The 27,174-nt window shown below is 42.9% G+C and overlaps 1 protein-coding gene across 1 annotated transcript in view; it reads left to right on the top strand.

The window, feature by feature from the left end:
• Window positions 1-27,174, top strand: part of ABTB1 (ankyrin repeat and BTB domain containing 1) — a 191,987-nt gene that overhangs the window by 26,129 nt on the left and 138,684 nt on the right. The window contains exons 4-5 of the mRNA XM_069206257.1: window positions 17,084-17,228; window positions 21,943-22,102. Coding sequence (XP_069062358.1) covers window positions 17,084-17,228; window positions 21,943-22,102 — 305 coding nt within the window. The remainder of the gene's footprint in view (window positions 1-17,083; window positions 17,229-21,942; window positions 22,103-27,174) is intronic.

Raw genomic sequence — 27,174 nt, 5'->3', positions numbered from 1 at the left:
GAGATTGAAAGGGCAGCTGACGAGCAAAGAGAAAAATTACGAGTTACGAGCAGTAGGAACAATATTAAGACAGCTCAATTTGATGAGACGTTGCCACTTTGTAATCTTTACAAATAAATGAGCAATGCATTAATCGTATAGGTCAATTCATGGTTAATTTACAACGTTTGTATTTCAGGTAAAACTTACCTTGTAATTTTTAGGTCGAGCGCACAAGCGCATTGACCTGTTGTAAGTTTTTGGGTTTTAGGGTTTTGAACCACACCCACCTCACGGCCATCACTTTCACTCGTTCGTCGGCCTTCCTTTAAAAAATCCTTTATCATTGGTAAATGCTTTACATTTGTCCCTGCTTGAGGCCGTTTTGCCCACGTTACATGGATAATTGCACGATTGTCGATACGTTTGACGGTGAGCAAGTATCTTTTTCTTTTTGTGTGTCTCCTTCACGCTCATGGCGCTTTGAATCAGCTCGCTAATTTGAACTGTTTTACTTTTCATTTCAATTTATGTGGCAAGAAAAGTCCTGTTAGAAATTTACAACTCTAATAGCTCTAACTCAAGCAAATGCGAGACCCATTGCATTGCAAATGCTTGTTAAAATTGTACAACATTTTAAGAATACTAATAGTTGTATTATTTTTAACTGATAAATAGTAATCAGATTTGGTGCTAAACACATTTTGCTATCATCTATCTCTTCCCCAAGACCTGATCCTTTTTTTAAAAAGTCTATGAACAGACCACTGATCACAGACCAGAACTTGATAGAGAGTAGTGACTTCCATGTGTAATGCACAGATAAACATAGCTTTAAGTAAAATGAGAAGTATCTGGGGTGGTCCGTTTCATCACGTAACAATTTGTAGTCCAAATCAGAAAGAAAATGGTGGTCACTGTCACCTGAGTGTATTGACTGCCATGGTGGTGTTTCGAGGGGAACAACTTGCCTTAATGGCACTAGAGGAATTGTACAGGCTGACCCCGTGCCTAGAGAACAGTGTAACAGAAAATGTAATTCATTTCACACTCTCCCACTGTGAATGGCATGCAGACTGCAAGTGTGTGTGTGTGCGTGCGGAACTTGATGTTTAGATAAACCTACGCTACGAACCATCCTTTGTGCATTGTTAGTAAAGTTCTCAAGACCATTGTGCCCTAAAATATCATACCACCCCATTGCTGCTCTGAAAATCAAGAGCATTTCCCAATACGTTTCTGCAAGTTACCTACACAAACTAATACATCCTTCAAGTGTTACGTCATGATCACTGACCACAGGTGGGTAAATACCCTCAATGTATTACCAAACAACTATAAAAAGACCTTGACTGCTTTTAAACCAAAATGGTATCACAAACAAAATAGCACCATCGTCACACTCCAGCCTACACTCTACTGTGTCATGAACCCAACATCCAAGACCATCACCAAACTCCTGGCAGAACTCTGCCACCTGGTGTCAAAGAAATCATCAGAACAATTGAAGCAGACCAGACTAAAGCTGTATCTTTATCTCTAGCCCAGGATTCCTGACCCACATCTGTCAAACCCACCATAAATACCCTGCTGCTGTAAAAGACATCTCCTAAAGGTAGAGAGCTTGACAGTTAGAGACCAGTCTCAAAGCTACTCTTCCAAATCAGAAATTTTGAATGTGAAGTCACAAGGCACTTCCAAAACCATATGGAATAGCAGCATGTTTTCTACAATTGAGAGCCTGCAGTTGCAGAGGTTACCATTAGCGAGGGCCTTCTGTCTGTAACAGATGAGGAATCAGTAACAACAGCCTTGAATATTATGAGTCACTAGAGTGTGTTATTAAAAATCAGTTGCCACCCAGTGTAGGGGGCCAGTCATCTGCAGGTCCAGATGTTGTGCAACCAAAAGCCCCAGGGCCCAAGTCAAGGGACCCTACTTTGCCACACCTTCAACCACACTGTACTCCAAAAGTTGCTCACGATCAGGTAAAATCATCCAGCCAGTTGGTGCAATCCTGTGTCCGCAACAAAAGCGAGGGCGAGGGCAATATAGTCAGCCAATCTGGAAGGCGGATTAATAGTTACCCCAGCTTCCCCCAGAATGCACACCATACTTAATAGTTTTAAGAGATGTCCCAGTCCTTCCGCCACAGTCCAGCAAACATCTATCGTCCCTAAAAATTAAATCAGTTTATTGGCTTAAAATAAATTCAGGATGGACACAGGACCTATCCTTGGAAGCGTTATCAGTAAGGAGGGCTCCATGGATTGGTATCCACCCCAAAGACTCACCTGGGGATTGTGTTCTGATCAACTTCAAAAGTCCAAAGATTGCAGAGACTCTTACTGTGCTTAAGTGAGAGACTCTCCTCCTCGAATGGAATCAAAGCCTTCCCAATAGGCTACTTTTATAGAACACTATGGGCCTCATTATGACCCTGGTGGGCGGCGGAGGCCGCCCGCCAGGATCCCGCCCTCCAAATTACCGCGCCGCGGTCAAAAGACCGCGGCGGGTATTACGAGTTTTCCCCTGGGCTGGCGGGCGGTTCCAGTAAAACCGCCCGCCAGCCCAGGGGAAAACGACCTTCCCACGAGGATGCCGGCTCGTAATCGAGCCAGCGGAGTGGGAAGGTGCGACGGGTGCAGTGGCACCCGTCGCGTATTTCAGTGTCTGCAAGGCAGACACTGAAATACTTTTTGGGGCCCTCTTACGGGGGCCCCTGCCGTGCCCATGCCATTGGCATGGGCACGGCAGGGGCCCCGCGACCCCCCCTACCGCCATCCTGTTCATGGCGGCTTTCCCGCCATGAACTGGATGGCGGTAGGGGGGGTCAGAATCCTCATGGCTGCGGAGCGCGCTCCGCAGCCATGGAGGATTCCAAAGAGCAGCGGAAAGTCAGCGGGAGACCGCTGACTTTCCGCTTCTGACCGCGGCTGAACCGCCGCGGTCAGAATGCTCATTGGAGCACCGCCAGCCTGTTGGCGGTGCTCCCGTGGTCGGTGGCCCTGGCGGCCACCGGCCGCCAGGGTCAGAATGACCCTCTATGTCTCCTTGAAGGTCCTCCGACCCCGAACATGACAGTGGCTCTAGGCAATAACTGGTCAGCAGTAGTATAATATTCCCACCCAGAAGCTCTTTCATACTTGGATGATAAAATTGACTAATCACAGATGCAACTAGCGGCGTCCCAGAAAAGATACTGAGAATGGAAGTAAAGTTGTCCAAGCTATCCAAGACACCAGTGGTCATTGCCACTATGTACCCTTCTAACATGCTAAGTGTGGATCCGGCCCTTCACTACCACAGACGCCCACACAACTCATCCTGTCAGAATATGACTAAGTGTGCCGCCCGGTAGGTCAAACGCAAGCCTCTACTCCTGTCTGTTTCAAATTAGTATCTTGGATTATAGCAGGTTTGAATTCCAAAGTGGTGGTCCCTGATTGGATGAAAATCATTACACAATTCGATCTCTGTATGTTCCAGGAGACATGGCTGACTTGCTATTATATAAATCTGGTTTAATTACCTACTATGAAAATGCAACTCTTCGACAAGTGGCAGGCCCTCAGGGGGGCCCACTGACATGGGTCAAAATTGATTTAAATCTGTGTGTAGAGCAAATTAAGTATTGACTCGCCGAACATACTTGGGCTAAAAATCAAAATGCTGGATGGAAGCAGTCTGTGTTGTTTTAATGTGTATTTAAGATCTAGATCTAGGAACTCTCAGTCCAAAACTCTTTCCGCATTGTGGCGTTTTATTAATTCAGTCAAGTCCAAATGTATGATTACTATTGGGGGAAACATGAATGTTACATTTGACCCCACATATGGTCTTGACTTGGTCACAGAAGAGGAAGACGAGAGTTGAGGCATACCCTCCTTTAGTATTGATTCACTTGTCCTGTGTACAACAACAGCTTCATAATTAGCCCACTGTGCCTATTCTAACAGTTCACATGCATGTAACAGCAGGTCCTTTTCTGATAATGATGGTCATCCAACATTCAGAAGAGGGACAACTAGATCCAGAATAGACTACCTTTTGATCTCTGTCTCTATGTGGGATAAACTGGTAGACTTTAAAAGAGCTGACAGGGAGATAGTGATCACTATGCTTTACAATTGAAACTTTGTGGAACTTTGTTTAACAAATGCTATGCACCAATGATTCTAGCTATTGGTCCCATTTTGGGCAGCAATCGCAGGTTCATTAAACGGCCTGGAATTTTGAAACTTCAACCGAATTCTATATCTCATTTGCCACTGCTCTCTCGCCCTTCATTCACTTGCCTCCCTCTGAGATTCCAATTATTGATGTCCATGGGAATTTAGTTGACATGTTACAGTCTGTGTTGTCAAAACCTGCCAGGACAAGATCACTTTTTATTGAGATGCAGAGTTTGGGCAGAAATGCTTGGTTCACCAGGAACTGTAGTAGGGCTGAAAAAGCCCTTGTGAAAGCAAATAAAACTAAAGCTTCAGGCGAGGTTCAAAAAGCTAGAGCCCAATATAAGGAAACATAACGGACAGCGCAAGGTAACTGGGATGATTCTAATTACAATAGTCTAGTAGTTGCAGCTAGGTGAGGCGGCAGTAGGTTGTTCAAGAAAATAATATCTCTTGGGAGCGCACACTCAAAACCACAGACTGTTATTTAAATTGGGCAGTCTGGGACCATTTCACTAAATTATATGGAAGGATGGCTAGTGATCCAAACCCTCTCATGATGCCAGAGCCATTACTTGTGGATCTCTTTTTCACCCTTGAGGAGACAAAAGCTGTTATAGTTGCGGTAAAATTGGGTAAGGCACTAGGGCTGGACAAAATCCCGGGCGAGTTATTGTCCCTTGACCGATCAGTCTGGGTCCCTTACGTAAACATTCTCTGCAACTCTATTGCTTTGAGTGCTTCAATCCCAGAAACCTGGAACGATGCAGAGATTATCCCCATATACAAAAAGGGCGATTACTTGAATCTGGGGAATTATAGACCAATAAGTCTACTGGAAATCACCTGAAAGGTCTTTGCAAGACTCTTACTGAATAAACTCTCTGATTGAATGAGTGATACAGAAATTTTGAGTCCTTTCCAGACAGGGTTTAGAGCGAATTGTAGTACTATAGATCAAGTCCTAAGGCTCGTTCTAATAGCTTGGAAATACACTAAATCAAGGGACGGACATCTGTATATTGCTTTTGTAGACCTCAGGGCTGCTTTTGATCTAATACCTAAGGGGTTGTTATGGGCCACACTCAAAAACCTGGGGGTCCCTGACGAGCTGCTTGTTTTGTTATTAAGATTACATCAGGCCAATTTTGCCCAAGTCGAAAGAGGCCCACAGGGCCAATTGACCAATCGCATTCTGATATGCAGGGGGTGAGGTAGGGATGCGTGGTTGTCTTGTCGCGTGGGCTCTCATTATCCTAAATGAGACTACTGGATTTCTAGGTAGCAGGATCGTTGACGGTGTGGGGGACTGAGTCTGACCCACTTGGAAGGGACCTCTGTCACCCTAAATCCGGTTTTGCTCCGGCTAACTAGCAGTGCCTCCTCTCTCCCAAGGGGAAGGGATGATTTGGCAGCCGAGCGCATTTCATCTTAGAACTTCTCAGGGAAGTCGTGGTCACTCAGATCCAAACCAGCTCTCTCATTTACACTCCGATCTCATATACAAATGACAAAGGCAGTTTGAGTTTTATAGAGTGTTTTAATAAAACGACTGCATTTTAGATATTAAGGCGTGAGCCGCAATAACCAGAACCGTACAACACAGTAGGATTGAAATAGTCACGAGGAGAGTGAAACATAAGAATAACGCTATCATGGTGTTAATAATTTCTACTCTCTCTCAGCTAGTTCTATTTCGAGCACAGCATGTTAAGCTTCTAACTTGCCTTTCAGATTCCCTGGGAAACCATAACCCCTCATACCTGAGCAAAGGCCTGTGATCTGGTTCAGCATCTGCAACGAGGCAGTCAGCGTCTATTTGTGGTTCCCTGGTCGGAATCTCCCTCTCCCTCGTATTGGGACAAGGAAGTGTTTTTATAACTAACATGTCAGTGTGATCACAAAATGTCCCTACGCAAGAATGCCAAAGACTAAACTCCTACCACGTCTATCGGCAATGTACCAGACTGTATCCTTGACTAAGGCACAGAGTGAACAAGAATGTGTTATTGAGGACACCAGTGCTGAAGTAGGCTAAACAGTGTGATATAAAAAATAAAACAAGACCGTAGAACTGGTTATTTGAAAAATAACAGTACGAAGCCGAATAAAAAGCATTTAGAGCAAAGTGCACAGAGGCTCTAAGCTGCGAGCAAAGGAATAAAATACATCCAGGGCAAAGTGCACAAAGGCCTAAAAGCCTGAAGCTAACGTGCAACGGATACATAAAACTGACCACACTACAGTCTGAACTCGCTTTTCCATTTTTGTTAATGGTGTGAGAGGGTTTTTACAGAACGGTAATGTAGATGCACCCAAGCTTGGCGGGGTCTGCGTCTCAGCTCTGCTTATCGCAGCTGATACCCTCCTAATTTCAGGGTCCAGTGGGCCTGCAGTTACTATTGAAGAATTTCTACGAGTTTTGTCTTTCCAAGGGTTTTGAAATTAATCCTGCAAAGATTAAATACATGGTAATTGGACCCTACAAGTCTTTCAGGAATACTGTGTCTCTGAATGAGGGAACCCTGTAGCGCGTCTTTAGGGTTGAATATTTGGGCATCATGCTGGATAGTAGATTGTCGTGGTCCCCCCACATTAATAAGCGGAGGGCAATCCTCCAACACCAAGCTTCGGCTATCTATAAAAAGCATCAAGCTTCCTACTCTAAAGCTCTACTATCCGCTCAGGAAGTTTATAAACTAAAGGCCCAACCAGCAGCACTCTGGAGGTGAAATCTGGGGGCACGCGAACACTGAGCCATTGACTCGGAGTGAGAACAAGTTTGTGCGCTCTCTCTTGCACCTCCCTAAGAGTACTCCGCTTATCCTGAGGCATTTGGATGTAGCACTCAATAGGGTGGGCTGTACTGCCAGATTAAGGCCTCTCCTATATTGGGTGCAGCTTCAGACCACAGAGGAACTTTTGCCTTAAAGAAATGCATTGAAGGAATTGCTAGCTCTTGATAAGAATGTTTCCTACCCGTGATAGACAGTGGTTAATAGGGCTGGGTCTTGGATGCTTCTGGACTAATCCAGAAGAGCTAACACCTGCCTCAAAAAAGCATCTTAAAACCACCTATTGGGATTACATCATAGCCAATCTTTCTTGTAATTGTACTTTGGGGAGACTATCAGAAGAGTTCCTGCCCTTTAAGGCCTTCCCTTATTATGAATCCTTTTTGGATATGCTGTAACCCCAACTGGCAAAATGTTTGTACCTTAAATTCCACTGCGGTACTCTGGAAACAGGGTCCTTTACATCACAGTGGATTTCAAGAAGGCCAACAGCCTGCACTGAGAACTGCCCTATGTGTTGTCTACCCCTCAAGGAAAACACCTACCACATACTGTTTTTCTGTCCAACATATGCAAAGACGCAAGCCAAAAGGATTCACCTACTGTGTAGTCGGCATGTCTTTAGATGCTGCTGGGAAGCTTCAGGTGTATAAAGAATTAATACCACTAGTGGTATTGTGTTATTATCTATTTGCTGTGGGGCTTCTAAGGAAACAAAAAGACCTTAAGCTATGGCCATGCAGAACGTTATAGCACTCTACATTTAAGCTGGTTATTGACCACATAAGTTTTGATGGGAAGGGCCGTAGTTAGCCCTTGCCCATGCCTGTTTAAATTGAGTCCTCTTAGGGCATAGGTAGTTTGGGTTAATCACATTGGTTTTTATTTGGGTAGCACATGCACTTTAAATTGAACCCTATTGCTTATGCTTATGAAATCACATAATCTAATCTCGTATTATCATTTTTTTAAAATATTTTTTTATTCATTGATTTTTATGACTCTGCTTTTAGCTTGTATGCTATCAATTTGAATGACGACATTGTACCTACTTTTTAGAACCCTGGTTTCAGCTTAGTCATTGGCTGAACCGCACTGGAATAAGATCTAAGTTGCAGACTATCAATTATCTACTTGGCATGTGCGACATCAGTTATTTTCTGTGAATTTCCCTCGTATTTTAATGTTTTGTATTGTAATTTTATGCAGTGTATGTTTTATGGAATGAAATTTCCGAAATAAACATTTAATGAAAGTTCTGAGTTCTTAGATGCATGCATCATGGTAGACCATGAAATCACATGAGCTGGCAGAGATTTTATCTTCCTCCCTGGTTGCACTCAAGATACATCTACGCTGCCTCCTCTTGGGCGCCAGGAAAGTTGCATCCGTGCTAAATTATCTCTTCTATCTGAAGATCAATATGAACAGATGACACACAGGGACACATCCGTGTGGTGGCAGCTCTGTGCCTCAACACAGTAGTATGTTGTGACGTCTGTTGGTAGAAGGCCAGCTATTTTTGCCTAAATAGATCTAAAGCCTAGGAGCTGATCCTATCCATATACTTTGACCCACAAATAAACTCTGTTGACACCAGTCCACCCTTCTAAATCTGTAAACTTAGAAAAGTGTTTATACTACTGCACACTAAATAACCTATAGAGGGAACTTGTGTCTTTGTTCTATCAAAATTGCATTGTTGCAGCGTGATTTACATTGACCCGCTCAAGGAACTGCTTCTAAAACTACAGTGTGCACAGATTCAAGCACTGTTGATCTGTTTTCTTCTGCCAAAGGTTAATCACATGGCATTGACTTGAAGTTGTCGCACTTTTTCCCATTTAGAAAAGGGTCTGTATTGTTCTATGCATCATGAAAAAGGCCGTAAATACCTAGAAAACCTAGTGACCCACTACATGCAATGACACAATGACTTTTTGTCCATCAGGTGGCACACAATCTGTCAGCTCAAACACAGGGGCAAAACTTGAAGCAGTAAGATCCTTAGGACTCTCCACTCTGCCATACTCCCATTACCTAAGTTGGGGGCGGGAGGCAGTAAACTTACATTCCTGTCCTTTCTAGGCAGCTTTCACCTGAAGAGGGGAGGGGTAGATTCATGTTAAGTTGTTTGACGTTATTGGACCATAGTGGTCTTTGGTCTCCCGGGACATATGCCTCATTACTTTTCCATTAGTTTCACCCTCTTTTGTAGTGTCCAGAATTTGGGTCATGGCTTCTTCACCATCATCATGATTATTATTATTACTGGTGACAAATATTGGAAGTGCATTGCGATTGATTGTCTTTTTTTAATATTCATTTCATTTGAATATTTTGATCTGTGGGATTTTGAAACACATTTTCTTTGATAAAATCTTAATTTTTTAAAATGATCAGAAGAAAATATGCTTGATAGAGTTAACATTTTCTGCCTCTTTTTGTAATGAAGCGTTTTAGAATTTGTGCATTGCAACATGCCATCAGACAAACCCATTTTAACCATTCCAAAGGCAAAAAAATAAAAAACAAGAAAAGCTGCATTTAATGCTCTTTTATATATGAGAATCTTAAGTCTTCTTAAGGTTTCCAGGTGCTCAACTGTCTCAGAATGCTCAGCAGAGTTAGTTAGGCTGTTCACTTTAGACAGTGTCCACTGTATGAACTTTCTCAAGGATGTGAGGTAGTGATATGAACATGAACATACAACCGCACAGACAAGAAGAACTCCACCATCAGAAGAAGTGCCTAGAAAGCACGTTTCATTAAGAGGAAGGAACGCTATTGAAATATTTTCTAGACATTGATAGTCATTTTTAAGTAGTTTAAGCACCTTTCGTCATCTCCGATTTAATCTTTTACTGAAATAGGTCTTTGTGAATTAATACTAAATCCAATTTTTAAAAATAAAAAGGGATTAATTTACCCCATGGTTGTATGAACCCAGCTTCAATAACCTCTTTCAGAACTCTTTCAAGGGAACTAATTCAGCAGAAAAGTGACCGAAGTGTAGGATAAAGGTTGTAGTTCAGGCACAAGCCATTTTTGCCATATCCAGGAAGGTGCAACTGAATACAATTGAGGAAACCTTTGTGAAGGGAAGAGCACCCAGCCTGGTTCATGAATGCCTTGGAGAACATGTTCTGGTTGCTCTCTTTAAATACCCGTAAACTGTAGTTTGGAATTTAACAGGTGTGGTAAATAGTACCTATTGCCAGTTTTTTCCTTTTGCCTTGGGGAATAACAGGCAGAGTTTGTTACTTTCTGCATGTTACAGTTTTTACCAGGCCTTTTCACCCTATAAGTATCAACAGGTTTGACATGCCGATATTTACCTGGGGAGAGATATCCAAAGGTGTTTGAAAAACTCCCACTCACTTGCAATGTTCCCTCTAATTTTTTTTCCACTGTGTGCGGCAGTGTAAGGTCTCTGTGCGCTGCAGCCAGGGATATGTGCGCCAAGAAATTGACCATTCACGCGAGCACAGCACATAACTACCAAGATCTTTGGCATTTGCCCCTCTATAGCTTTGGTTTACCACTAAAGCAAAAAAGGGATATTTTTATAAACATTGCTCCATGTAATAGGGCATTGAGGTAGTTTTGTGACCTGGTGGCCCACCCCCAGTACATGACCTGTTATTTATAGTCTTTAAATCATACGGTCCAAGCCTTGAGGGTGCCAGAGTCTTTAAGAAAGTAAACAATTGCTGTGCCATCTTAACAACTGTGCACAAGTTATTGCAAGCAGAAGAGGTAAAACACAACCAGGGAAATAAAGCATGAGTGACATTGTAAGAATGGAGAGACATCATCCGCTTCTCCTTATCAAGACTTTTCCAGATTGGGATAGCGGAAGTGGCATCCTATTCTAGATGACCACACATGACGTTAAATGCCATTACATTTTTAAACACTTTGTCAGCTTGTATTCTGAAGAGGGTCCTCCTTTTGTGTTTTTGTTAATTACAGGGATTTGTCTGTAACTCTAATTTCATAATCACCAACTCCGTTATCCTCTTTTCCTTGTTCTTTTGCTTACTATGCAATCCTTCATTTCCACTTCATTTGGTCTCGTGCTGAAAATTTCCCTTACTACACTGTTCAAAGAAAAGAAAGTTTTGTCTTTTTAACAAGCTAGGAATCACCTGCACTCCAACAATCTCTGAAAGCGCAATGTTTGATATTTTTTAAAATCTTGTTTTAGTTTTCTGGTATGGCGTTTTTTCACAGAACTGCCAATAAGCATCCTATACTAGCCTAACAAAATGTAGACCATCATCCACACTTAGCAATATTGCAGCATGTGAAGATCGGGGAACTTTATTATAATGAATACTAAGAAGACTTGTCGCAATTCGTGATCCCCAGGGACAGCTGGCCACCATCCTGATGTTTGCACTTTCAAATGCATTCCCATAAAGAAGATGGCACTGATTTAAAGAGAAAGGTTTTACTCCGAACTGGCACTTATTTTTGAGGGCCGGAGCTTATTTTTCTTGCTCAAGCATTTACTGCGAATAAAAGATACATATGGGAAAGGCGGGTTTGAAAAGGCCCGAGATGGCTTCAGGATTATGCTGCCTCAGTATTCCGTGTTTCCACTTTAACATTTTATCTAGCAAGCGAGCTGTATAAACCAGCCAGCCTGCGGATAAGCATGATTTATTGCCCTTAAGGCTGCCCGATGCCCTCCAGCGAGATGAAGCTAAACTCCGTGATCTGCTGTAACTCTGAGGCCCTGAAAAACCACAAACCTTATTCACGGTGATTTCTCCTCTGGTCCTGCTCTGCTGGAAAGAGAGCATATTTTCGCGCTGCTTGCTTTTGAAATGTGCGCGCTTTCCAAATGTGTGTGCGCGGTAGGGAAAGGCATCATGCGCGGGCGCGCGTGCGCCCACCTTACAGGGAACATTGCTCACTTGTAATTGTGACACCTGTGCAGACAGAGGTAACTAGGGGTGTTGCAATTTAATAACACTTGTGATCGAATCCTGACTAGAGAAAAGAACATTCTTCCCAGTCTTTCAGAAGTCTTTCAGAACTGAAATGTAATTAACTGGAGACAGCATAACGAAAGGCCTATATTAATACAATGTCTAGAGATAAACAGTTTCTTTGTGTTCTTTTGAAAAAATATCTTGATTATGGAAAAGAGGCGAGGGGCTTGATTTTGTGGATGTTTAAGCCATTTTTAAAGCCTAAACATAAAAAGATTCCTTTGAATGTCTGTACAGGGAGTGCAGAATTATTAGGCAAATGAGTATTTTGACCACATCATCCTCTTTATGCATGTTGTCTTACTCCAAGCTGTATAGGCTCGAAAGCCTATTACCAATTAAGCATATTAGGTGATGTGCATCTCTGTAATGAGAAGGGGTGTGGTCTAATGACATCAACACCCTATATCAGGTGTGCATAATTATTAGACAACTTCCTTTCCTTTGGCAAAATGGGTCAAAAGAAGGACTTGACAGGCTCAGAAAAGTCAAAAATATTGAGATATCTTGCAGAGGGATGCAGCACTCTTAAAATTGCAAAGCTTCTGAAGCGTGATCATTGAACAATCAAGCATTTCATTCAAAATAGTCAACAGGGTCGCAAGAAGCGTGTGGAAAAACCAAGGCGCAAAATAACTGCCCATGAACTGAGAAAAGTCAAGCGTGCAGCTGCCACGATGCCACTTGCCACCAGTTTGGCCATATTTCAGAGCTGCAACATCACTGGAGTGCCCAAAAGCACAAGGTGTGCAATACTCAGAGACATGGCCAAGGTAAGAAAGGCTGAAAGACGACCACCACTGAACAAGACACACAAGCTGAAACGTCAAGACTGGGCCAAGAAATATCTCAAGACTGATTTTTCTAAGGTTTTATGGACTGATGAAATGAGAGTGAGTCTTGATGGGCCAGATGGATGGGCCCGTGGCTGGATTGGTAAAGGGCAGAGAGCTCCAGCCCGACTCAGACGCCAGCAAGGTGGAGGTGGAGTACTGGTTTGGGCTGGTATCATCAAAGATGAGCTTGTGGGGCCTTTTTGGGTTGAGGATGGAGTCAAGCTCAACTCCCAGTCCTACTACCAGTTCCTGGAAGACACCTTCTTCAAGCAGTGGTACAGGAAGAAGTCTGCATCCTTCAAGAAAAACATGGTTTTCATGCAGGACAATGCTCTATCACACGCGTCCAAGTACTCCACAGCGTGGCTGGCAAGAAAGGGTATAAAAGAAGGAAATCTAATGACATGGCCTCCTTGTTCACCTGATCTGAACCCCATTGAGAACCTGTGGTCCATCATCAAATGTGAGATTTACAAGGAGGGAAAACAGTACACCTCTCTGAACAGTGTCTGTGAGGCTGTGGTTGCTGCTGCACGCAATGTTGATGGTGAACAGATCAAAACACTGACAGAATCCATGGATGGCAGGCTTTTGAGTGTCCTTGCAAAGAAAGGTGGCTATATTGGTCACTGATTTGTTTTTGTTTTGTTTTTGAATGTCAGAAATGTATATTTGTGAATGTTGAGATGTTATATTGGTTTCACTGGTAATAATAAATAATTGAAATGGGTATATATTTTTTTTGTTAAGTTGCCTAATAATTATGCACAGTAATAGTCACCTGCACACACAGATATCCCCCTAACATAGCTAAAACTAAAAACAAACTAAAAACTACTTCCAAAAATATTCAGCTTTGATATTAATGAGTTTTTTGGGTTCATTGAGAACATGGTTGTTGTTCAATAATAAAATTAATCCTCAAAAATACAACTTGCCTAATAATTCTGCACTCCCTGTATAACTTTAATAAACGAATATGTGGCTGTGGTCGGTGCATGTGACAGTATACTTGTCTTTGACCATGTCCAAAAACGTACTAAATATGTCATAGCATATTACAGTCATTCACATTAATGTGCATACAGATCAGAGCATTGCAAGCAAAATGGGGACTGCGGTTTTTCATTTACTGTCTATGTTGAAAGGTTACAAGTTTTGTTACACAGTTCCATGTAACGTTTGAAAGATGGTTTGAGTCATCATGCTGCAGTATTGTTATCTAACATGTCATACAAATAGGGAAGAGGCCTTAAATGGCGGGGGGAAATACCCCTAACTCTGTGAGTCATATTCCTAGATTCTTTCTACAGTTGGAAGGGAGCAAAAACTCACCACCCACCCAATCTAACTCCCTGCCAAGTAAAATAACATCTACAGTACCACCAAGAACAATATGTTGAACTTGACACCCCACTCGACTCAGACAAGTCAGATGTTCCAGACCCAGTGACTCTAGAGCCTTGTCTCTTGAGCAGGTTTGACGCTGGACCCCTTCCCATTGGAAGGTAAGTCTAAAGGGGTAGCCCCAGTGATATTTAGATTTCAGGAAAGTAGTAATTGGGTGGGACCAGCATCTCATCTGAAGGGTAATAGTAGATAAGTCTTGTTTTAAGTCTATAGTCGCATCCCCAAAAGTTAATAGTTCTTTTTCTTGTGACCTTCATGATTGCTCTCTCTTACTGGGAGTAATGAACACAAAAATGCATGTCCGGGAGCGATGCCTTTTGTATGTACTGGAGTTCCTGCTCTACATGTCCGGTCTAGGATGATCTCAGATTCAACCAGATCTGTTAGGATCTAGTCTTTTAACATGCGCATCAGTCTCTGCATTTAGTGGGGCACCCTTAATCTAGATGTTCTGCCTCCTTGAACTGTTTTCTGGATTTTCAAGGTGAGCCTGCAGTCCAAAATTCTGTTCTGCAAGTTGAGTATTTCCTGAGTTTCCATCTCTTTCTTGGATTCCCTTGTGTCCTTTGATTCCTCAAGGGTCTGCGAAGAGTCACATCATGCTTAATGTCATGTAGGTCTTTCGCAACAGCATCTCATAGGCGGCCAGTGTAATCCCAAATGTCCCAGCACAGTTCTGATGATGGGTCATCTGAGTCTTCCTTGTCTCTAGATGTGCCTTCACTTAGTGCAGCAGTGGTTGGACTGGACTGCATCTCTTCCCATATCAGTGACACATTTGATCAAAATTTCTGTTGAAAAAGTGAATATCACTGAGGAGAGCAGTAGAGAAATATATATTTTATGCACGTTATGCACTCTCTGTCTCTCTTCTATGTAGTTATTGATCAGTTGCAATTTTCATAGAATAGGCATTTTTTGATTTGTGTGTAACTTTTGACCGTGTGGACGGATTGGCAGAAAATCTGGCAAATCACTTGCTTAGTCAGATAAGGTCTCAAATGCCAGTGTTTGTGCTGGTATGTGCGGGGGACAAAAACAAGTGATTCCTATTTTAGCTCTCGTAGGAAAATTTGCTCAGGCCTACAGCATGAACTGCTGAACGGATTTGCTCCTGTTGGTTTGGTGTAAATGTTTCAGTTCTTTTTTGGATATTAGGGTGTAAAAAGTTTCGAGCTGACACTTTTGTTTATCTCTGCTATTTTAACTCTAGAGTCATGGTTCCTGTCAACCACATTTTTTAATTTTTTAAAAATTTGAATGCCTTGACAGGACCCTTGAAAACATTTTTTGGGGCCATCTTGAAACTCTTGAGCCAACCGAAGCTCGAGAGAGTTTTGCCCTGTGGAAAAAAATAGAAATTGCACTGTAGTAGGGGCGAACACTCTGGGGTGCATGACTCAAGTGAGTGGTAAGGGGTACCCAGAGGCATGGGAAACTCAAGTCCCACACTAGGGGAAAAAAGCAAAATTGTTGAATGACTCTTGAGTCACAAAAAATTAAAGAGTCAGCAAGTGGATATTTTAGGTGCCAGATTCAACCAGCATTTTGCTAATGAGTTTCCACTCTCTTCTGACTTGAGTGTTTTATAACTCGAATAACTTTAACTCGAAAGTTCGAAAGTTTAATGACTCTTGAATCACTTCTGACTCAAGAAAGCTGATTTAAAAAAAAAAAAACAAAGGCACACACTTTAACAAATGTCTAAGAACAAGCAAAGACCACATCCTTGAGCCCAAGCCATCCTGCGCCAGATCTCGCCTTCTTGGCAACCAAGTGCTTTTCAAAACATCAGCCAGTTAGTCAATCAATCCTGTGCACGCCTTTCAGGCTGTGCAATGCGGTTGTACGTGCAGGGGGAACACATTGGAGCTGACCTCAAGCAAGACCCTGCAGTGCATTGCTGAAAGCTATGGGCAACTGGGTTATTTGATGACAGGGATAGGACAAATGCCTGTCAAAAGGCCAGGCCCATACCGAAATCTCAACTGACGGCAGAGGGTTGTGCTGAGTGACTGGCTTCAAGCTATGGCCTGTACCCATCTTAGCTGTACATGGCTGAAGATGGTGCACCTCAGGGGTAGGCTGATGGTAGTGGATAGCACACAGAGACTGGCCACAGGCCGTCTTGCCCTCAATCCCTGTTTCAGCTGGCCGAAGAGTTGGGCGATGAGCCTGGCTCCTGGTCAGACCTTGCCCCTCACCCTGCGATGCATTGCTGAATGTATGAGATGCATTGTTTAGCCCCTCACAGCAAGTTGAATGTGTGTTTAATATAGGAGTATTTTTTTCCTCTTGTTCTAGGCAGAACTATTTCCTGTTCGGGATTTCATAGAATTATGGACTTAGTGAGACATGCTGCTTTTTTTAATCGTGGTTCCTCAATCCTTTACTGGGATGCATTGGAGAAATATGTGGTTTGGGGGAGGAAATGGAAAAAATACTACTTTGAGAAATTGGGCAACCAAATAGGGAATCTCTAAAGAAAAATGTAAGCCATTACATGTTTTTCATAATCTCTTCCTATATTTATTTTCAAATTTGTATTATTACTATTTTTTCCTCCAAAACTGCACATTTCTCCAGTTTATTTACCAACGCACGTGGTTGACTGAAGCATTTTGAGGTCGTTAAGCATTTGGCCGTATTTTAGGAATGTAAACATAACAGAATATTCATATGAGTGTCAAAATGTCCATCCCACCCTTTTCTTCGTGGAAGAGTTGCTTTGTGTTTTGTTTTTGAGAGGGTGGATGATGTTGCAATGAAGTTATGACAGACCATGAATAGCAGACCATGACTATTATTTTGGTTCTGTTTGTGGCTTTTTACATCATTATGGTACACACATGCATTGAATTCACATTTGCCTTTTTTCCTATCAGGTGCAAAGTGTGAGGCGAACACGTTCGATGGCGAACGATGTTTATACGGGGCTCTTAGTGACACCATTCGAAGGCTACTTAAGGAGTATAAGCAGATCACAGCCAAATGCATGCAGCGAGATTACTACGATGACTTCCTTCAGAGGTGAGGGATATTGCAAGTACTTTATGGAAGCAGCAGCATTGTCTAAAAGTAGAGTGCATTTCGTAGCTGCTAAGACAGAGGTCTTTCAGAGAAGGACTGCTTGTTATCTGTGAAATCTAAAGTTAATTATGCAAGATAATAGATTGCAGTTGGAGATTCTTTCAGGGAAATTTGTTTCAGGTTATAATAGAGAGTAAATATTTATCATAATTGTTTCAGTGTAGTTGCTAACAATCATAATCTGGTTTCCAAAAGGCTGCAAGGCATGCTAATGTATGTTATTGAGGGGGGTATAGCAATTCAAGTAGAAAATATTAGCCCCTTGTACTGCTCGCTTTCTGACTGCTATCCCATTGCACTCTGAAACTAGTCCCTCAATTTACAAAGAGCCTTTGGCCTGTTTTCACTCTGATGCTGTGTGCCAATGTGAAAGGAAAAGTTAGAGAGTGATTATGTGACATTTATTTCTACTGTTGCATTTCTCACCACTTGGGGAGTTACTCTAGTTTTATGAGTGGTATGTAAGTGGGAGATGCTGCAGTCTAAGGTATAGATGTAAACAGATTTCCAACGAAGGCTGCAAATATTAAAATTTACAGGGAAGAGATTTCTGCAAAGACCATAGCTAAAGCTTTTTCTTATGATGAAGTGTTCTACCAAACTCTACTCCCAAATTCTATTTGCTAGTCTATTCCCACACTGTGACATTTTGAAAACATGTCCAGTTACACAACGTTCGTGAAGTTTGCCATGTTGGAAAAATTTGGCATGATATTTATTTTGCACACATCTTCTCGAACATTAGCCTGCAGTCCTTTTCTAAAATGCTTTTATCTCTGTGTTGATCTATTACAATGAATAATAGTGGTCCTGGACGAAATACAGTTGAAGTGGGTCCTATCGCCTGTACTGTCTAGCAATGCTAGCCTTAAATTATCATTCCTGATATCAGAGGATGTGTGCAAAGAGGGAGCTTTTCTTTCTGTTCTACTTGCTCTAAGAAAGTGAATATCAAGTTTATAATGTAACCCATCACTTTGACCAGGCCAGTACCAATGTTAAGATAATTAACTGCATCATTAGGATGTGGAGGAACAAATCTAGATATCATGATCTTCCATTTAAATTGCAGAAAGAATTTTACCAGCACTCCAGCAGGCAAATGTTTACTATAATTTGGGTACCGCATCCCAAATTTGGAGTGCAGAAAGGTGACTGGACCCGTGAATAAGGAGGATATGATCCAAAAGCGGGAATAATTAAGAGGTGCCCTTAGTGAGAATGTATCTGATATTGGAGCCGGCTAGTACTTCGATCTTCCAGGTTCAAGAAAAGAGAGATACATAGTTGCCCTCTCATAAAAAATCAGACCAAAGATGTTCTGAGAAAGATCTGTGATTGCAAATAACTTTGGCAGTAGAGTTGAATGATATTTTTGCAGGTTTGAAGCTTTTCTATACCAATTTTGATGTGGAAGATATTTACGTCTCCAAGGAACAAGTTCATTAGGCCTTCCAAGCCCACATATGATAGAGAACCATGAACAAGGATCGGTAAATAACATTCAGGAAATGTAGCGGGTCATGAAAAAGTTTTGCCTGGGAAATGTGCCTCATTTAGATAGTTTGCTAGGGGACGTCTATGACTTGTTTGTGGATTTGTTGGCCTCACTCTTAGATAAAATGAGGAAAGACTCATCAGTTGTGACAACATGCTTATATTGCACTTAGCCTTAGACAGAACAAAGATCTTCACAGCTGCCACTCTAATCAGCATGGTTTCACAGAATAAGTGTGACTCAAATAATATATTTAAATAGATTTACAACTCGACTGTAAAGGTTGGCACCTCAACTAATTCATATAGATCAGCATGGTTTTAAGGAAGATTGATCGAAACAAACATGGTTGATTAAGTGATTAAAAGTTGGCCTCACTACAGGGATACCTCTGGCTGCAGAGGCAATTGATGCAGATAAGGGATTCCATAAGGCATGGTAGCTATATCTTGGGCTACCCTGACAATTGCTGGAGTGGGCTAAGTGTTCCTTAAAGGGTTCTCTATTAAATAAAAAGGACAGTGTTAATTGTTAATGGTTAGCTTTCCGTTCTTTTTTGTTATCTCTTGTTGTACCAAACTGGGTTGTTCCACACCTCCACCCAGTTCTTTGCTCTGTGCTTTCTATCTCTTGCTTGTTATTTCTGAACTCATGGTTGCCCTTTTTCGAGTGGGTGCCCCTGAGTTGGAAATGAAGGTCTATTTGCCATATACTAAGGGATTTATATTTGGTGGCAACTTACTTTGATATGCTTTCTGGACACAGGATAAAAGGATAACATTTTAACTGATGTTATAAAATAATTTAATACCAGCTTGACAGCTTATAAAATATGTATTCAAAGTCCAAGGGTACAATTAACCACAGGCTGGGCCATCAATTTTAAACACTATATCTAGTTGTGTCACGTTTATTGTTATTTTTTTTTAAATGACGACAACACTAGATATCCAGTGACCCATTGACTGTTATATGGAGGGTATTGGAACTTGGTCAAGAGCTCATAGACACACACCCAGGTTTGGATGGGCGGTTGCAAAATAGAGTTGAGACTTGATTGAGAAAGTGCCACAGTAGCAACTGTCCTTTAGTGTGATGAATACGCTTTTGGAAAATCACAGAAACGTGGCTCATACCGATGGAAAACAAATACTATTTGTTATAACTTACAGTGGATCCAAGGTGTTAGTGGAGCGGCGAGAATGTTATCTGACTTCAAGTTCAAATGAATTTCCAAAATTAATATATGATAAGATGAAAATCAATAAAAAGGTGTTTTTTTATTTTTTTTAAAAAGGTCATATTCATGCACATCACATTCTTGTTCAGTAATGCCCCATATCTTCTTACTCAGTCTTTTGTTAGAAAACTTCAAGATTTAATCTTTTCTTTTGTGTGTAGGAGGAAATGTCATGTAAATGGGGAAGGTGTTAGTTTAGTCAAACAGTATTGGTCGTCTATCTCTTCCTGGACCTCAAATATATTATTAGGCCAGAGTGTTGTATCATATGCAACTCTTCCTGAATGGTGAAACTGCTACCCACAACCTAAGTGTAACTTGTTAGACTTAGGGTATTGTAGCTGTCCACAGAGGATGTATTTACTGGTTTTCTCTCTTCATTAATAGGTAAAGTCAGAATCCAAACAATACCATTCTTTTATAAACTGAATAGCAGTGTAATAGATATTTCTTCAAATTTTTTCCCTTTATTTTAATCCACTTTTTCAGACAAATTCTCAAACAAATTCACCCAGGTTGAAGTTAGGACATAATTACTCTGGCAACCCTATCTTTCTTGGGAACTTTAAAGTAGCAGCACAAAAAGATGATGGATTGAATGCTAAACATTGTCAAACATTCACCTCTGGTCACAATACAGGGTTAAATCCATTGGTCTTTTGCTCACCATGCCACCCCACTTTCGCCCCAGCCATATGCAGATCAGTCTGGAATCTGCTCCCTCATAGGAACAGTCCAACCAGAACGGCCAGGCCAGCTTCTCCCTGGATTGGAAACGAGCATCCTGGGACCTGTTTCGGAGTGTCACCCCTCATCAGCCAGGCTAGCTTGAACCCAGTGGCATAGTGTGCGAGGGACCCACATCTGGGCATGCCCCCTCCAGGGAGGGCAACTAAAGCAACACAATAAGATGAAGAAAGGAATGCTGACCATTGTCAAAAATGTGTCCCTATTCACAGATCTTGATTAAATCCGTTATTTTGTTTTGCTCACCATGCCACCCCAGTTTGGACGCAGCCATATGCAAATCAGTCTTGACCCCGCTCCCCATGGAACCAGTCCTACCCAAACTGCCAGGCCAGGTCTTCCCTGAACTGGAAACCGACATCCTGGGAGTGGTTTCAGGGTACCACCCTTCAGCCAGGCTAGCTTGAATCCAGTGGCACAGCGGGCACAGGACCCACGTCTGGGTATACCCTTTCCACTTAGGGCGACTATAGCAACACAGAAAGATGATGGACGGAATGCCGAACATTGTCAAGTATTCACCCCCCAAAATATTTTTTTTTGTCTCAATTAGTAGTAGGGCCTGTTTATTCTGCCCAAATAGGTTGAAAAGAACAAATGAAGGCATAGATTACTACATGTAGCATAAATTGTTGTCATACCTGTGACTCGTAATCTGTATCACTATGTTCTATTGTATGAATTGAATTTATCACAAAGTAAATTGACCTAATGTTTGTAGGGTCATTTGCCCTAATAATCTTTCTCTTTTTTCCCCCACTGGATGGCGAGAGCATTACCAAGAATGCCTGTATTTGAAGGTGTGACAAAAATCTCCACATTGTTCTATGTGGTGGACATTAATTGAGGGAAGTGAATTAGGCAAAAATATGCAGCAAACTAGGAAAAGCACACCAACAATGACTGAGCACAGTTTTGTGGCTAAAAAAACAAACATGTTCAAGGGTGTTAGAGCATGGAATATTTTCAAATACTGTGCAAGTTTCAAATTGTAAGCTGTATGCCGCTGTATAATCAATGAGCCATTGAATGCCCAAATATATATGAAGTTTAGGAGCAAAGTTTTGCCCCTGAATGATTTGAAGTGACAATTGTACTTTTGAGGATAGTAAACTATACCATTTCATTTTTCTCTGCTCTTTTAACAGAACTCATTGCTTTCTTTCCAGGTTGCTTGAACAGGGTTACCAGAGCGACATTGGCTTCATCGTACATGACGAAACTTTCTGTGCCCATCGTTGCATCCTCAGTGCACGAAGTGCTTACTTTGCAGAAATGTTTGATACCAAATGGAAAGGAAAAAACCTTGTAGCACTAAAGCACCCTCTGGTAAGCGGTCTGTGCCTTTGGCAGGTTAGCCACTTGTGTTTTTTTCGCAGTGATAAGAGTGGAGAGCCTTTATGAAGAAATGTTAGCCCATGTAGCTCTAATCTTAAAGGCAAGGAAGAAGGCCTGCAACAGCAGGCTGACGGGGCCAAGTTGGAAACCTGAAGACATCAAACATATCTGAAATAATAATAAATGAGAAGAAGTAATATGTTTTCTTTTAACATAAATTGTGCTTTGATTACTTTCGAGATACCGTTTACCATATTTTTCATACCTAATAACACCTCTCCATTCCCTTCTTATTGGTTTGGTATAAGCCTCCAGCTAATCTTGTGCGTCTGCAGAGGCCTAGCCCTGTCCCTTTCTTTACATGAGTGAGGTCCTGGACCTGCCCTGTACCTGGAGTAGCGTGCCAAGCCCGCCCATGGCATGTAGAGCAGTTGTGTTTTGTGAATGAGTAGTTGTAATAAGACCACTTTTTTATCTGTGTCACTGAAGTGGAGGCCTACTGACCCACTCTTGTGAAGTTCTGCATCTGTCCGCTAAGCCAGATTCTAGCACTAGTGTAGGAACAGTCGCAGCCTCCGCAGGCAGCCCACTGGCAGCAGGCACAGTAAGTCGCAGTGAGGCCCAGTCAGCACACCTGAAGAGGAGTCCTCCTTTTGCTGGAACAGCAGAGAGAAGACTGTGCTTGGCAGGAAGAAGTGCTATAGTGGTATTTCATAAGCTTTGCATGTCTCCTAGATATGTCTTGGCTGCTCATCCACAGCTACCTCTAGAGAGCCCTGGCTTCCTAGACAGTGCCTACACTTCACTAATAGGGGTTGCCTGGACCAGGCATAAGGTGCCAACACCATAGGTGTCCACCACACGCCAGGCCTGCTTCCTACACCTCCACAGGCGCCACTGACCGCTACTCTAGAGCAACAAAAGCCAGTCTCGGTTCTGAAAATGCTCAAGAACATGGCTTTGAACGTTCACCAATACCTGCGCCTAGGAATCCAGCCCCACCAGAAGATCAGAGTGATCAGCCTGGCATAAGGCAAAGGAAAATATGCATAAATCCAATTACTGCGCACTTTGTAGCTTGACAACAACAAGCTACACCAGTTGGCCAAACGAAGAAAAAAAAAGGCAACTGACATTTGAAGAGGCAATCTTGAAGAAGCTTAAAACTTTAGCAATACCCAAAAAGAGTAAGCCCAGGGAGCAGATCACACCCCCAGCACAGTCACCTGCATATTCCCCATACACTTCACACTGTCCAGACACATTTAGATACTGATCTGGCTCAGGATCTTTCTGACCCTTGTGTAGAGCCCGTCCCAGTAAACAACTGAGACGACTTTTGGCATCCACTAAGAGACCTGTTTTTATGAAATTACTCTCTATCTAGTGACACTACTTCCAATCACGCAGTGATCCAGCACACGGTGGACTGCCACATGGTCAAACTCCATGTTGTTCAGGAAGAGGATAACCTCCCGATCAAAATACTCTTAAACATAGTACTTGTTACAATGCCAGCCGTTTTTTAAAAGCCTGCTGATATGCTCGACCTAGAACTTTAAGAATAGGGTGGTCATAGCAACAGTAAAAAAAAAATGCAAAGAAGGACGAGAGGGCTTGTTGGATCTGGCCCTTTTTGCAGGGTCATCCCCAGGCTTTTTGCCTCCTTCCTCCTATTTTTTCTGACCTGTTTTTGTTGGCTTTGGGACTCTGGGCACTCTACCACTGCTAAACAGTGCTAAAGGGCATATGCTCCCTGTGTATATTGTGATTCTGATTGGTTTATCCCTGATTGGCATATTAGATTTACTAGTAAGTCCCTAGTAAAGTGCACTAGAAGTCCTCCGGGCCTGTAAATCCAATGCTACTAGTGGGCCTGCAGCACTGATTGTGCCGCCCACATGAGTAGTCCTATAAACGTGTCTCAGACCTGCCACAGTAGTGTCTGTAGTTTTAAACTGCCAATTCGACCTGGCAAGTGTACCCACTTGCCAGGCACAAACCTTCCCTTTTACTAAATGTAAGTCTATCTAGGTAGCCCCTGCCCCCCCCCCATGGTTAGGGTGTAGTGTATTTAAAAGGTAGGACATGTTCTGGTATGTTTTACATGTCCTGATAGTGAAATACTGCCAAATTTGTTTTTCACTATTAGAAGGCCCATCTCTCACATAGGTTAACATGGGGATTGCATTTAAATTCCTCTAAAGTGTAATTCCAATTGGGAGCAGATGGAGATTGGAGTTTGGGTGGGTGGTCCCTAAACTCACAATTTAAATATACATCTTTTGGTAGAGTTGGTTTTTAGCATTTTTTGCTTAACCCTTCTTGTGTCTCTGCCTGCTTGTGAAATCCACGTCTGGGTCAGACTGACAGTTGTCTGTTTGTGAATTCCCTCTAGACAGTGACACAAAGGGAGCTGGGGTGTAGCCTGCATATCCTGATGAGTATCCTGGGCTAGAATGGGGAGGGATGAACTGACACCTGCACCTGAAAGGGCTGTGCCTGTTCTCACGCAATGCAATCTCTGACCACCTGGAGTGTGTCTGGGTCCAGGCCTGGGCAAGGCAGGATCTTGTGAACAACAGAGACTTTCCTTTGAAGTTTGCCTACTTCAAAGGCAGAAATGAGTATAAGTAGTGGACCCAAAGCCCCAGACTTTTAGAACACTTCTGGGTCAAGATGAACTTCAGCCAAGGAGAAGAGCTGAAGAACTGGAGGAGGAGCACTGCCCCTTTGCTGTGTGTGCTTTGCTTGGTTGGCCTGCAGTTGCTGCTTCTGCCTAAAAGAGGACAAATACTGGACTTTGCTGTGTATTCTGCCTGTGAAGTTTCTCCAAGGCCTTGAAATAGAGCTTGCCTCCTGTTGAAAGTCTCGGGGATATCAAAGACTTCAGGTTCATCTACCTGCCGCACTGGGAACTGTGTGTTTTGTGCTGCAACAGAAGAAAAATCACCACACCGCCGTCAATGATGATGCTGCTGCCTGCACCGTGACCTGTTGATGCTGCACGAAGCTGTGCCCCGCTTTGCACTCCAACCCTGGTCTCACAGACGGCGTCACCAAGCCGCTGCTTGCACCATGACCTGTGGGCCCGGCGTCTTGCTCACACCAAAGCCTTGGTATCCCCAACAACGACGTTCCACGTTGACACAGACACCGCTGCGTGCACCGTGGCATGAAGACATTGCTCGTGAGGAACATGAAGTACCGTCCCGTCCGGCACTACAGCCCAGGGCCACCGACGCCAGCACCATCAACTCCGGCATCGTCAATAGACGCCCCGTTTGCACTGAGACCAACGGGCGCCGCACAGAGTATGACCTGCGTTGTACCGCTGCCTTGGGCCTGCACCACAACCTAGAGACATCGCACGTTGCACCGCCCTGCTTCACACTGCAACCCTGGTCTCATTAACGCCTCAGAAAGCTGTCACCGAGCCTCTTCCTGCACCGTGACTTGTGGGTACTGCACGTTGCATCGTCCTGTTTCACACCACAGCTCCGACACCATCGACGGCAGCGCTTTTGACGTCATCATTAGCTCGGAGTTCGATCTGCAACACTTGTGACTTCAAGGACCCAATGACCCCTGCACTGACCTCCGGAACTGATGCCCACTGATGCCTGCCGATCGCGAGTATCACAACGCCCTACTTTTCTGAGGTACTGTTTGTGGTTCTTCCTTACACCGTAGCTGGCCTGCAACCCTGCTGTCGGCAGAACTGATTGATTTGTTGTTCACAACACCATGCTAGCCCCAGACGAAGCTTTAAACTTCAAGGAACTGTATTTTTCAGTAATCCTTGCAAAATTCATATCTTTATTACTGTATGTTGGCTTTTTCTCGTTTTGGTCTCGTTTTACACAGATAAATATTGGCTATTTTTCTAAAACTGATGTGGTGTCTTTTTTTAGCGTTTTCACTGTATGACTGTGTGTTATGTGCAGATGCTTTACACATTGCTTCTGAGATAAGCCTGACTGCTCGTGCCAAGCTACCAAGGGGGTGAGCAGGGGTTATCTGAGCTGGATATCCTCCTTGCCCTGACTAGAGTGAGGGTCCCTACTTTGACAGGGTGTAAACTGACTGCCAACTAAAGACCCGATTTCTAACAGGGCTCCATATATATCAGGGGCTATGTAACACCCAATTCACTTGTATTGCAAAAGGGTTTCACCCAGAAGAAAGCACCTCCACCAGAAAAAGAGAGAAAGCGCATAGATGCAGCTGAAAGAAGAATAGCTGTGGGTGCTACTACTCCGTAGAGAATATCCAACTTGGTTGGGCTACTATCAAGATACAACAGTTACCAATGGAAGGAGATGAAGGAGCTGGCAAAAACATCCTTCAATAAGCGTGAGAAGGAGCTCTTCAAGGAGGGGAAATCATATCAAATGCCAACAAGTCCGCTTTGGACACACCTAACACTGACACCAGTGAAATGAACATTAGTGTTCTCCAATGCCGTGTCTGGCTAAGGGCCTCTCGATTCCGACTATAAGTTCAGCACACCTCCAAAGTGTACCCTTCGATAGAGAGCACCTTTTCAGCCTTAATGCAGACACTATGTTGGTAAATATAAAAAGGAAACATTGACACAGCTAAAGCTATTTGGGCACTCCAAACATAGCTTTCCATGTTAGGTTTTATGATGCAGCAAGCACAAGGTGAAGTCACGTCAGTAGCCATCTAACAACACCCTCAGCACCATCTGCATCAGTCCTTGTAGGAGACTCATATAGTTTTTACTTCAGGGGAGGCTTCTGGGTCCACAGCCATGGTAGGGGCAGAGACATCCAAAGTAAGAGCACCGCTTCCTCAAAGCAGTGATCTTTCCATATATCAGCCTGATAACAAAACTCCTGCTGGGGGTTCAATAAGGTTTTGTACTTCCCCATCACAAGAGCATCGGTCAAGACTGCCAAGGCCAAAGACTGCTGCAAGAAGAAGTAGCAGGCATTGCATCAAAAAGGAGGGATATAACCAGTTCCACGACATCCGTGGGGATAAGATAACTACTCCCTGTTCTTTATTATCCCTTAGAAAGAGTGCAGCGTTATGGC

Source organism: Pleurodeles waltl, chromosome 9 (assembly GCF_031143425.1).
Source record: "Pleurodeles waltl isolate 20211129_DDA chromosome 9, aPleWal1.hap1.20221129, whole genome shotgun sequence".
NCBI lineage: Eukaryota > Metazoa > Chordata > Amphibia > Caudata > Salamandridae > Pleurodeles > Pleurodeles waltl.
Note: the sequence above shows the minus strand (reverse complement) of the source record. Positions and strands in the feature narration are given on the sequence as shown.